The sequence below is a fragment of the Uloborus diversus genome, chromosome 6 (assembly GCF_026930045.1).
Source record: "Uloborus diversus isolate 005 chromosome 6, Udiv.v.3.1, whole genome shotgun sequence".
Taxonomy (NCBI): Eukaryota; Metazoa; Arthropoda; class Arachnida; order Araneae; family Uloboridae; genus Uloborus; species Uloborus diversus.
Window position 1 is genome coordinate 161,113,239 of NC_072736.1, and position 12,830 is coordinate 161,126,068.

Here is a 12,830-nt window from a genome sequence, read left to right on the forward strand (position 1 = left end):
ATCGTTTAAAAATCTATTTTACATTAAACCATGATTGAAACCCCCCAAAATCAATCCTTTTCAATGCGGGCGAAAAAGAAACGAGATTTTTCAAGTGCTGTTCACAACTGATGTCACAGCTGTAGGGTTGGAGGGGGGGGGGGTCATGAAAGTGTTACAGTTTGTGACAAGGGTGGAGAGGTGACAAGAAGTGTGACAGAATTTTTTAATAAGAATATGTCTCTGAAAAATAGCTTGACATAAGTCAAAGGAGAAGGAGGGGTGTGGTGAAGTGTGACACTGTGTGACAAAGGGGGGAGGGGCTCAAATTTAGCGAAAAAAAAAGGGTGACATGATTAATGAACAGCCCTTATTATTATTTTTATATATTAAGGCTAGAGTTCAAAGTGGGCTCCCCCCTTTTATTTTCAACATCATGTTCGTGACAGTTGAATGTCTGTTATACACAGTTAGTTACCTTGAAGTCTTAAAAGTCATAAACATCGGTCTGAACACTATCGATGTCGTAACCCAGCTGAATTATGTGCCATGTTCTTGCAGATCCTTTGCAGGGTTTCACTGATTCGGAGATGTTTGCCGCAAAACATCTGCAAGTACATGGCCCAGAATTCAGTTGCGTTACGAAACTATAGTCCATTTAGCGAGAGCTGATAGTGGACGTAAACAAAGCAACGTGACAATTGGCGTTACCGCTGTCTGCTTGGCGGTGGGATGATTGAAAGCAGCGCCAATCAGATAAGCGAAATGTCCGTGCTTTCAATGCGAACAGCATTGCCAATCGGGCGAGTAAGTCATGAAAGTAGTAACCCTCTTTGTTTACTTCCTCTATCAGCTCTCGCTGAATTGAGTATAGCAAATACGTCTCCCAGTTCAGAAATCATGTGTACCTTAAATTTATGCGTAGGAGCTATTGTCCACCTCCGAGAAGTTGAGCTATGGCCTTGAACAAGCCTATTTCTTTCAAGGGAGAGCAATCAGTAAGAAGAGGAATTTTTAGGTGCAGAGTTGGGCTGCCATTGCAACCCTTTTACTGGCGAGAAAGTCCTGTACCACTTGCTACTTTTTACCTTAATTATGTTGTTCGCCAAATGGGAAATAACACTGCAAACCAAATCCGCAAGTTCTTAAGCCGTTTTTCCTCACCCCTATTTCAACAAATGGAACCGTTTAGTCAGTCGGGCAGCGGAGCTCAACTTGCCAGAGGTGGACAGTAATGCTCAGTTTTTTCTTCTTCTTTTTTACTTCCTTTTACAAAAAACGAAGTATTGTATTAGCGAAAAAATTTTCACTCAAAAATCGACCTTAATTTCCATTTTACTCACCCCCGAATGAACGTTGAGATTTTTTTCAACTCGACCACACGTAGATAAGTGCCTAAGAACGTATAGACACGCGAAATATCCATTTTGACGATTCCCGAGTTAGTTACAACGGGTTTTCTCGTGACGTCAGTATGTTCGTATGCAAGTATGTGCGTATATGCGTATGTATGTCGCAGAACTCAAGAACGGTATGTCCTAGAAAGTTGAAATTTGGTACGTAGACTCCTAGTGGGGTCTAGTTGTGCACCTCCCCTTTTGGTTGCATTCGGGTGCTTCTAAAGGGGTCTTTTGCCCCTTTTTATTGGGAAATCATTGTTAATTTCGATGTAAACTGAAGTGGTGTTATAATTTGGCGGACATTTGGTGATATATCGGCAGTTTTTTGGTCGCCAAGTTTTTTCGCTGACTTGGCGACAAATTTGGCGATTTTTTTCTTTTTTTTTAAAAAAAATCTGGTTTCAATTTGGCCACTGTTGGTGATATTTAGAGAGTAAACTATTGAATCACATTAAAATTGCCAATAATGGAGAAATGACATTAAATTGGCGTAAAAGGAAGTCATGTGATGAAATCATGTGATGAAATACATCAGCTCGTTTTCTTTTGTGCTTGAAAAATTATTCAAATCAAGATAGGAAACATGGGAGTGAGGAGTTCTCGCAGAGAACGTTCAAGGAAAAAAAAGAAAAGAACTTGGTTTGATTGCGACTATTCTCTTGGGTATTGGGGGGGGGGGCAGCAGAGTGACAGATAGACACTCATTTTCCCATACTGAAACCTTACTTTAAGATGTTTTGTGTATCAGCACTTATTTAATAATATGTTTTTTCAAATTCTGACTTTTTGTTATTTGCGATACTTTACGACGAATTAAGCTTTTTCCATTCCTTTTCAAACTATTTTATCAAAGCGAACAGAATTCTTATTTATGACTGGGGATATAAGCAAATGGGTTGGATGTAATTTTTCAACTCATCCAACACTGCACAATTTATATTTGCACTTATTTTAATGAATTTAAAAGTTTACTCGATCGTCTTTAGCACAAAACGCTTAACATTTTACAAATAACTTGCACATTGTTTAAAGAAAAAACCCTAGTTAATTACATTTTTAAACAGCAAGGGTGCCCCCCCCCCCCAATTTACTCAAACCTCTTTTCCCTTCTTATTTTTTTAGCGTTCTTTTTTCACTTTATTTAATTTTTTGAATATTATTCATTTATTCATTTTTAACTATTATTATTACTTTATTTGAAAAGTAATGTGCTTAACCAATAACACACACACACCCACACACCACACAAACTAACAAAATAAATTAAATTAAATATAAAAACAGAATATAATAAACAAAATTACTATTTCAAATTAAGAATGAATCATTAAATAAATTTTCTTAATAAATTAATAAAATTTAAAAAATCCCCCCCAAACATTTTGATGGCGCACCTTTTGCCATAATCTCCCCCCCCCCCCCTGTGGGCACCCCTGTTAAACAGTAAGTTTAGAAGACTGTTGCGTCTGCCAGCAAGTTAGAAGAGCTCAAGAGGAAACAAGTTCAGTAAGGATTTCTTTATTTCTCTCACGTGTGCGGCTAATTATCATGTCTTTTAAAAAAAATCGCCATTGAGCAGTATAAAAAAACGAAAAGTAATGCCGCTGAATCTTAAAGCGTATTCAAAAGACAGAACTCATAGCAAATTCAGATAAGATTGAAAAAAACTTTAACTTTGATTATTCTAATCACGATATCCTAGAATGAAAAAAACTAAATGTCTTGATCAAGTTTAGATGATAAAGCATTTGATAAAAATGACTTTCCTCTTTTGATTTATGAATACATCTGCTTAGTATAGAGGTAGAAATATTACGCGAGCCTTCATTCGCATAAATCGACCTTAATTTACCCGACCCCGAATAAATATTGTTTTTTTTTTTTTTTTTTTTGACTCGACCACACGTGAATAAGTGCCTAAGAACGTATAGACACGCGAAATATCCATTTTGACGATTCCCGAGTTGATTACAACGAGTTTTCTCGTGACGTCTGTATGTACGTATGTGCGTATGTATGTCGCATAACTCAAGAACGGTATGTCCTAGAAAGTTGGAATTTAGTACGTAGACTCCTAGTGGAGTCTAGTTGTGCACCTTCCCTTTTGGTTGCATTCGGATGTTTCTAAAGGGGTCTTTTGCCCCTTTTAGGGGGGAAATCATTGTTAATTTCGATGTAAACTGAAGTGGTGTTATAATTTGGCGGACATTTGGCGATATATCGCCAGTCTTCTGGTCGCCAGGGTTTGTCGCCAACTTGGCGACAAATTTGGCGATTTTTTTTTGAATTTATTTATTTATTTTTTTAAATCTGATTTCAATTTATCCACTGTCGGTGATATTTAGAGAGTAAACTATTGAATCACATTAAAATTGCCAGAAATGGGGAATTGACATTAAATTGGAGTAAAAGGAAGTCATGTGATGCACACATCAGCTCGTTTTTAAATGTATTTTATAGTAATGAATCCAGAGACGGTGCGTGAAGAATTGGTCCATCTCGTATAATTTCTGCGAAATGGTTATTCGAACAACTGCGTACTATTGTAGTTCACGGAAGTGGTCTTTTTTCTAAAATAAATGTTTGTTAAGCGCTTTGAGTAGCGGCAAGACGCACTTTTTTTTTTTTTTTTAAAGAAAATTGCGGCTGTGTTTCTAATGTGCTTTATCAGTTACAAAGAAAAGGCTAACGACGCGGTTGCCAGTGAGTGTCCGACACACATTGTACTTCGTTCCCTGTATTGCATATGAGGCAGTGAGAAGCAAAGGGATGTAAGTGGAAAAATTAAAAATTCGGAGATAACCAGTACACATGGTAGGTGAACCTCTCCTCTGTCTTGGGGCATTCTTTGGTATTAGAAGCCCTGGTAGGTGCTGCTGTATACCATGATTTAGAAACAAAAAAATGAAAGCCTAATTAGAACGTTATCTTTAAACGCGTTTTACTCAAAACTTGAAAATGGCCACTTACATCCCTTTGCTTCTCACTGCCTCATATGTTCTAAAGTCGTTAGTGTCCACGAATCTATGCACTGTTAAAAAAAATGTATTCAAAAATGAAACTCTGAATGTATTCATTTTTTTTTTGAATACAATTGATTCAAAAATGAGTAAATGTGGCATCAAATACAAACATACGAGAAATACGAGTCATGAAATGAGTACATGTGTTTCTCAAAATTGAACCTTATTGATTCGGAGCTATATTGAGCAATGAAAGTATTCAAAAATGAGTAAATTTTCATTATTTTTGAATACCCATTTTTAACAGTGTGGGGATTCGTGTATAAATTTCCGGTTCCGCGAAACAATTTTGACAGAATCTTTAACTTCCTGCACTTTCGGCTGATAAATCAACTCATTTGAAAACATACCAGGGAGCTCGGTCCCCTCTCCGCCAACTATCGTTCGCAGTCCCCGGCGACGCTGACAAATTGATGATTTTGATGGTGTTTTCTTCAGTTCATACCTCCGACCCCTCAAGAATGAGAGAGATGACACAGAGCGGAAAGACTTTCCCTAGATATACTGTATCCAACGGTACTAGTATTGACCTGGTACGCATTGGCAATCCGGAGGAGATAGGGTTACACACGCTCACATACAATAGAATTGATAATTTGCTAAAAACGTTGCATTAAGATAAACGTTGATTAATATTTAAAAAATAATATTAATATGGATATTTTTTTAGTTGAGATTTTGACCCAATTGTCAAGGTTTTTTTGAGCAATCACGATTGCTTATTGCTTTCATTTGACTGTTTTTGATGTCCTATCATTTTTCCCACCGCCACCCTCCACAGCATCACCGTCGACCGGCTCCTCACGATGCTGCTCCTATAGCGAAAGCAGTCTCCAGGTTTCGTCAATATCCTACACTTACACGCATACATACACGCACCTACACACATATACATATATACACCTACACACATACACAAACACATACACACACAAACTCACATACACACAACTACCCACACACTCATGCCTGCACACAGACACAAACACATATGCCTACACACACATACACATACCCCCACACACACATACACACAACTATCCACACACTCATGCCTGCACACAGACACAAACACACATGCCTACACACACACACACATACCCCCCCCCCACACAAACACACACGCTTACATATACACACACACTCGTGATTGCGAAAAACATAATTTGAATTCAAGATGACAAAATTCAAATTATTTTTTTTATTTATTTTTTTTTTATTAAAAACAAAAAGATGGCATTTTATGAAGGTTGAAATAGTTTAGTTCTTAATCTTTGGTTTCAATAAAGGCGATAAAAGTTTCCAAGCTATTGAAATTTTTCCAAAATCCTGTTAAAAATGTTTATCGGTATAAGTGCGCGAATGTTTAGCAATGTAATTTAACCAATATATGCCTACAGGATTATTGGGAATGAACTTTAATCGCAGGAACGGCGTAAAAATGCCTGTGGCTGGGATGGAGACCCCAATAAAATTGTTCAAGAGAATCCACTTTAATTACACAAAAGTTCGAGAGCCTCTGCCCGAAGGTATCAATAGTATTCAAAACTCCTGATATTGATTTACTATACCAGGAATGCAGAAAGAAGAAAAGCAATCAAAATTTTCAGCATCATCCGTTAGTCTTCTTATCCTTGTACAGGGACCTTTTACAATTTTTAATTAAGACTTTTCCAGTTTCAGGAAACTTCTTATCCATTGCAAAAAAAAAAAAAAAAAAATTCTCGGTAGAGGATCTGATATCTCTAGTGTAATTTCTGTGAGATTGTACTTTTGATTTCATTTCGATGAAATACGGTACGCCATCGAATAAAATGTCAAATAAACACACCAAAAGTAATAAATTGCACTTTAATTGTAGACAAAACAAAAAGAGAGAACATGAAACTAATAACAAACGCACATACGTATTTACCGAAAAATAAAAGGTAAATGGAAGCACAATAAAAAAACCGAGCTGATATGTGCATCATATGATTTCCTTTCACACCAATTTAATGTTATTTCCTCATTATTGGCAATTTTAATGTGATTCAATAGTTTACTCTCTAAATATCGCTAGTAGTGGCCAAAATGAAACCAAATTAAAAAAAAAAGCCAAATTTGTCACCAAGTTGGCGACAGAACTTGGCGACATATCGCCAAGTGTTTGCCAAATTATAACATCACTTGAGTTTGCATTGAAATTAGCAATGATTTCCCCCAAAAAGGTGTAAAAGACCCCCTTTGGAACATCCGAATGCAACCAAAAAGGGAGGTGCACAACTAGACCCCACTAGGAGTCTACGTACCAAATTTCAATTTTCTAGGACATACCGTTCTTGAGTTATACGACATACAAATGCACATCCGCACATACATACATACGGACGTCACGAGAAAACTCGTTGTAATTAACTCTGGGATCGTCAAAATGGATATTTCGGGTGTCTAGACGTTCTTAGGCACTTATCCACGTGTGGTCGGGTTGAAAAAAAAAAAAACTCAACATTCTTTCGGGGGTGAGCAAAATGGAAATTAAGGTCGATTTTTGAGTGACAATTTTTTCGCTAATACAATACTTCGTTTTTTGTAAAAGTAAGTAATATGAGTTCCTAGTCTGTCATGAGTTAGGTACAGAAGATTTTGACTATTTTAACAACTATTTAACTTAAAACTTGAAAAACATTTTATGGATATCCTTGGCATATTGGGCGTAGCCAGTTCTGTTTACCATAGTATTTCGACAAAGTTGGCGATTTTTTATTAGCAATCTTGTTAGAAACTACCTGGTATAAGGAATTTTTCAAATGCCGCAAAGACACCAAATAGCACCAACCTGTTTGCGATAGTAGTTTTATGAAAGTATCGTTATTTACCTTGATGTGTTATGATAAAGAGGTGCTCGTCATGTACAAGCTCCTTGCCGAACATCTCAGACGTAGGCTTGACGCAGTCCAGTAATTGATCCAACTGTAAAAATAAAATGCATACTGTCATTAGAAAAGTAAATTGTTCAAATACTCTTTTAAAGTAAGTGCACTGTTAGAATTACGCAGTTAATTAGTACACTGTAAGAATTACACCCAAACCTGTTTTTATGCGGTGGATAGGGACCGCATTAAAAAAAAATCGCTTAAAAAAACAATATTCGAAACTGCACGAGTAGCTATAAAAAGTTTTTTTCGCGACACAGACAAAAAGTATTTTTTTTTATGCGGTGGGTAGGGGCCGCATAAAAAAAAAAAAAAAAAAGTCACGTAAAAAGTAACCCATAAAATTACAAAATATCTAGGAATCGCTTAGCTTTAAAATAAATCAAAGTTAACCAAGTGATGATAATTTTGCCGAGCAGTCGGACAAAATTTCCCGAATACGGAATTTTTTGGAAGGTCACAGTGACTTTCCATAGGGGTGCCTATATGGTCACTTGAGAATACAACCTCCCACTTGTTTAAAACATAATTAAATCCCAATCTTGATTGAAATTTTCATATACCGCACAAAAAAAAAAAAAAAAAAAAAAAAAAAAAAAAAAAAAAACCCCGCACCCCCCCCAAAAAAAAAAGAAAAAAAAAACGCACAAAGAAAGACCGCACAAAAACAGGTTTGGGTGTACATGCTTAAAAAGCTAATGCTAACACTAAAAAAATCAAAAACTATCAAATAACTGTTTTCATTTTGTATACAACTTTTTGAGTTTTTTTTTTTTTAACTGACCCTTTTTATCTTCTGACTTATGTTACCCCACCTCACCCTGTGCTAAACAAGCACACTCTAACAAGTTACTGAGTAAAATAGGTAATTTATTTTTTGCTCTTTATGAAATAATTGTTTTATTAAAACAAAAATTTAATGCGAAAAAACTTATTCATAAGGAACTTATTAGTAATTAACGTAACGAATTAGTATACAGGTTAGTTCACAATATAAAGCGATGTCTGTTCTTTGCAGAACTAAGTTTTGTTTACAAGATATGTTTTTTGGATTCTATATTTATTTTTTGGAGCGCAAAGTCAACTTGCTAATCAGATTTTTGGGCGAAAACCAGTAAAAACACCAGAATGTTTCCCAAAAATTATCTTCAACGTTTCGAAATGCTTTTACAGTACACCGATCTTCAAACTTTAGTCCTACACTAGCTGCGTCATCCGGCTTTGCACGGTCTACCTCGAAAATAAAAGTTACGTCAAGGGACGTGTGTTCAACAATCAGGCTTGAACAAAATAAATAAATAAATAAATAAAAATAAAAAATCAGTAAAACTTTGCGACGGATTGCGGAAAACTAATTAAAAAGCAAACATTTTAAATCCCACGATTACAGGAAAAGCTTTTAAAACAGAAGCCAGAATTTTATTTGTTCATATTCGGGAAAAAAATGGCATTTCTTCTCAATGATTTTCTTCACGCCACAAATTTTAATAAAAGCATTGTTACGGAAAGTTGAGATGAATCACTGAATAATCATTTGAATGGAGGGAAGCCTTCGAAAAGTAGGGAATTTATGTCGAAATCCAAGTATCACAATTAATAGTTTTTAATTCGCAACTCCAGCGCTCGAATACGCTACCTTGCGGTGATTTATAAAACTGCCGGGAAAACTAAAACATTGCCACGTTGCGTTCCATGTGTGTCTGTTGACGTAAACGCAGTCAGTTTGTTCTGAGTATTTGTTTCGTCCCTTAGTAGTATTCTCGAGCTTCTCAGAATAATGTTAGCTTTCCTTATTGTCTTGTAAAATGTGAGTTGATTGAGAAATGGTTAAAGCGAAAACTCTGGATTAACAAACTTGGATAACGTTATACAAGGTAAAAAATTTTATTGTTTTGTATGAATTTGTAAGAAGATGGTGTTTTTTTTAAATCTTAAATTAATTTAACTAACCATATTTTACAGCAGCATTCAGTTGGAATGGACGGTATGCAAAATATTTTCTTGAATATATTATCGTAGAACAAAATGAAAAATGTTTAACCGAGAAAGAATTTACTTTATTCCTTTTATTCTCAGCTGAAAGGTTTCGCCAAATTTGTTTAGGGTTATAGTTTTAGTATTGTGCGAGCAAAGTAACCTTGGCGAGATTTCGCGTTTTTATTTAAACCATTTTTAATTTTTATCATGAGTGGAATAAAATGGTAGTAAGATTACAGAATTCGATAAGTAAAAAGAAATAATGGTCAATCAACTGAAAAGAAAACTACTACCATATGTCCGCGAGAATTTTGTTGATGATTTGCATAACATGACATAATTAAATCGTAACTCAGAAATTAGAAACATCGAAACAGAAAAATTTTAAATTAACCGATTCGGGAATTTGAGAGAAATAATTCAGCTACAAATGCAAAACAATAAGCGGTAGCCAAGCAAGGCAAAGAAGTATGATCTTTTTTTGATAATAATTTGTAAAGTCATATTAGATTTTCTAGCATTAATTGTTATTCTTGTCAGGCCACAATTATTATTTAGTTTTATCAAGAATTGATAAATATCGAATTCAAAATCGTGGAAATGGCTGCTTAGAACTACGAACTACGTAGTTTGCATTAATGTTTGACGTTTAGTAATGCTTCTTGAACTTTCATTTCTTTCTACGTGGGCCAGAATATCAACAAGACTTTGAAAATTAATTTGAAAAGAATAAAGCGAAAAAATCATGCATACGAACAAAATTTACTAGGCTTATTAGCATTTTCTTCGTTACCACGTGCGTTTGTTTTAGTTTTTTCGTCCGCCATTAGACAGTGACTGCAGTGTCCCCTATAGTTCGTTGGAGTTACGAATTGATATCTCCGCTAATTATTATCGGAGGATTATGTTAAATAGCCTAACATAAAGACGGGATGATTACGAATCCATCGATACCTGGTTCGATGGTCAGTTCACTGCCGTGGGGAATAAAACCCCTATATATACGAGCCGACGCATCAGCTTAAGATTAGCCATTTTGGATCAGAGCGCGTGTTTGAGCGGTTGTCTTTTCTGGTGAGTTATCGCGTTTGGGTATTGTTCACTGTGAGTAATTATCAGCGGCACGCGAATTGTTTATAAATAAAATATTATTTTCGGCAAAATTTGGTGAAATCCGAAACTTTGCTGCGGTAACCCTAGCGGCGCAACGATGAAAATTCCGATCCAAAATGGCTAAACTTAAACTGATGCGTCTGCCTATCTATATAGCGGATCTAGTCCGGGAGAAGTAACTTGGACATAGATACATACATACATACATAAATACATATACTCAGTTTTTAATCATATAAGATTCTGTTTCAGATAATGTCTGTGTGTGATCTTTACTCTTTACTTACTAATAATAAAGCTGAAAGTCGCCTAGACCGTTCGGCCGATTTTCATGAAATTTGGCACAAAGTTAGTTTGTAGCATGGGGGTGTGCACCTCGAAGCGATTTTTCGAAAATTCGATTTTGTTCTTCTTCTATTCCAATTTTAAGAACAAAAATATCATAACATCGACGAGTAATTTACGAAATTATCATAACGTGGAACCGTTACATGGGCACAAGCCAATTGGCTAGAAAATTCACCATACATTATTTGTAAATATACAGGCGAACCAAAAAACCTTTTAATTTTTCTATTACGGGCAAAGCCGTGCAAGTACCACTAGTTCATATATAAACCTGCCATACATACTTGAAGATAATTCCTGTAAGACATGCATGGTGTGTCCTCGTTCCCCTCGCCGTCAAGGGTCCCTCCATTCTGCCCATCCTTTAGCCTGAAAATGAGACATAAATGTCCTGTATAGCGTCAAATATGCTTCAATGCTGTAAATGCACTCCAAATAATTAATGCTGTTGACAATAATGACGCCATGAAATGATAATGGGGTTGTTTCCATCAGTCAAAACTACTACTTTTAGTCATTGAAATTGATAGAATAAGCGAAAAACAATAACATGAAGCGAGAAAAAACTTTCCGATTTTCATGAAATTTGGCACAAAGTTAGTTTGTAGCATGAGGGTGTGCACCTCGAAGCGATTTTTCGAGAATTCGATTTTGTTCTTTTTCTATTCCAATTTTAAGAACATTTCCCGAGCAAATGTATCATAAGATGGACGAGTAAATTACGAAAGTATCATAACGTAGAACCGTAACATGGGCACAAGCCAATAGGCGAGAAAATTCACCATACATTATTTGTAAATGTACAGGCGAACTAAAAGACCTTTTAATTTTCTATTACAGGCAAAGGCGTGCGGGCGCCACTAGTTTATAAGAAAAGTACAACAGGGGGGGGGGGGTGAATAATTAAAAATACATTAAGGTTAAATAGATCCAACAATTACAAAGACCTTCTGACACGTCAACGATAATCCTGGCTTTTGTTAGCTTTCGTGGTTTATACAATTGTAAACTTTTTTCTGCTGAAATTCTTCCTTCAACTTTTATATAATCAAATTTTTGAAATCATAATGGCGTTGTTTCCTTCAGTCAAAAGTAGTACTTTTTGTCACTGAAATTAATAGAATAAAGCAATAAAAAACATGGACCCAGAAAATACTTTCATTTTTCCAACGCTTAATTTTTAGTTATTTTTTTAAGATGTCCGATTTTGAAAATAAGGCGTGGTCTTTATGACGTCACAAATGATGGACTTTGGCGCATTTGTCTTCCGCGTTTCCACGTTATGATAATCAAGAAGTGAATTAACTATTGCACTCTACACTTGTTATCAACCCTATCGTTGCCACGTCACGTGAGTAAAGATGCGAATTAAATATTGCGCTCTGTGAATGGCAACAGTGAATGGCATTTCATCGTTTGTGATGTCGTCGGCTGATGCGTACATAATGAAAGCGCATCGATTAAAATAATTTTTTTTAAATATTAAACTTAGTCATATCGTTTTAAAAATGGTCAGATCCTATGTTTTTAAGCATGCTCTTTCAGAAAAAAAAATGCTTTTAAAATTTTTTAAACGACTCCATTGGAATTGATTACGAAACTTAAATTAAATCTAAGAAATTTCATGTAAAAGGGCAGAGTTTCCTTTTCTTTTTTTTCCTTTTGGACTTTGAAAACTTGTTTTATCTTAAGATGATTTTGTTTAAATCATATTTGTCTTAAACGATTGATTTAGCACTAAATGTTTAGTTTTATCTGACGGGGAATGGCATTTTTTTCACGTTAAGAGAATTCCCGTCAACGAGATTTGACTGTATTTAAAACAAAAAAATCTTACAACTTCAACAAAAATGATGTAGATAAAATTTGGCGGGCCAGATCCAGAGAAGTTAAATTTTGTTTGATACCTCAGTGTCGTTTTGGAGAGACAAAACCGTTAAGTTTACATTACAAATCTTCGGAATCTTTTTGAACACCTTTTGAACGTGAAACTTTCCCCCCTTTTAGAACACTTTGAAGCACTATTTGGAGCAGTTTTCAAAACACTTCTGAGAACACTTATTTGGTTCAGCTTC

General features: G+C 35.4%; 1 protein-coding gene across 1 annotated transcript in view; it reads right to left on the bottom strand.

The window, feature by feature from the left end:
* The window catches only part of LOC129223774 (tryptophan 2,3-dioxygenase-like), an 82,584-nt gene that overhangs the window by 60,798 nt on the left and 8,956 nt on the right, over nucleotides 1-12,830 (bottom strand). Inside the window, exons 2-3 of the mRNA XM_054858133.1 lie at nucleotides 11,040-11,124; nucleotides 7,261-7,354 (exon numbers count right to left, since the gene is read on the bottom strand). Coding sequence (XP_054714108.1) covers nucleotides 7,261-7,354; nucleotides 11,040-11,124 — 179 coding nt within the window. The remainder of the gene's footprint in view (nucleotides 1-7,260; nucleotides 7,355-11,039; nucleotides 11,125-12,830) is intronic.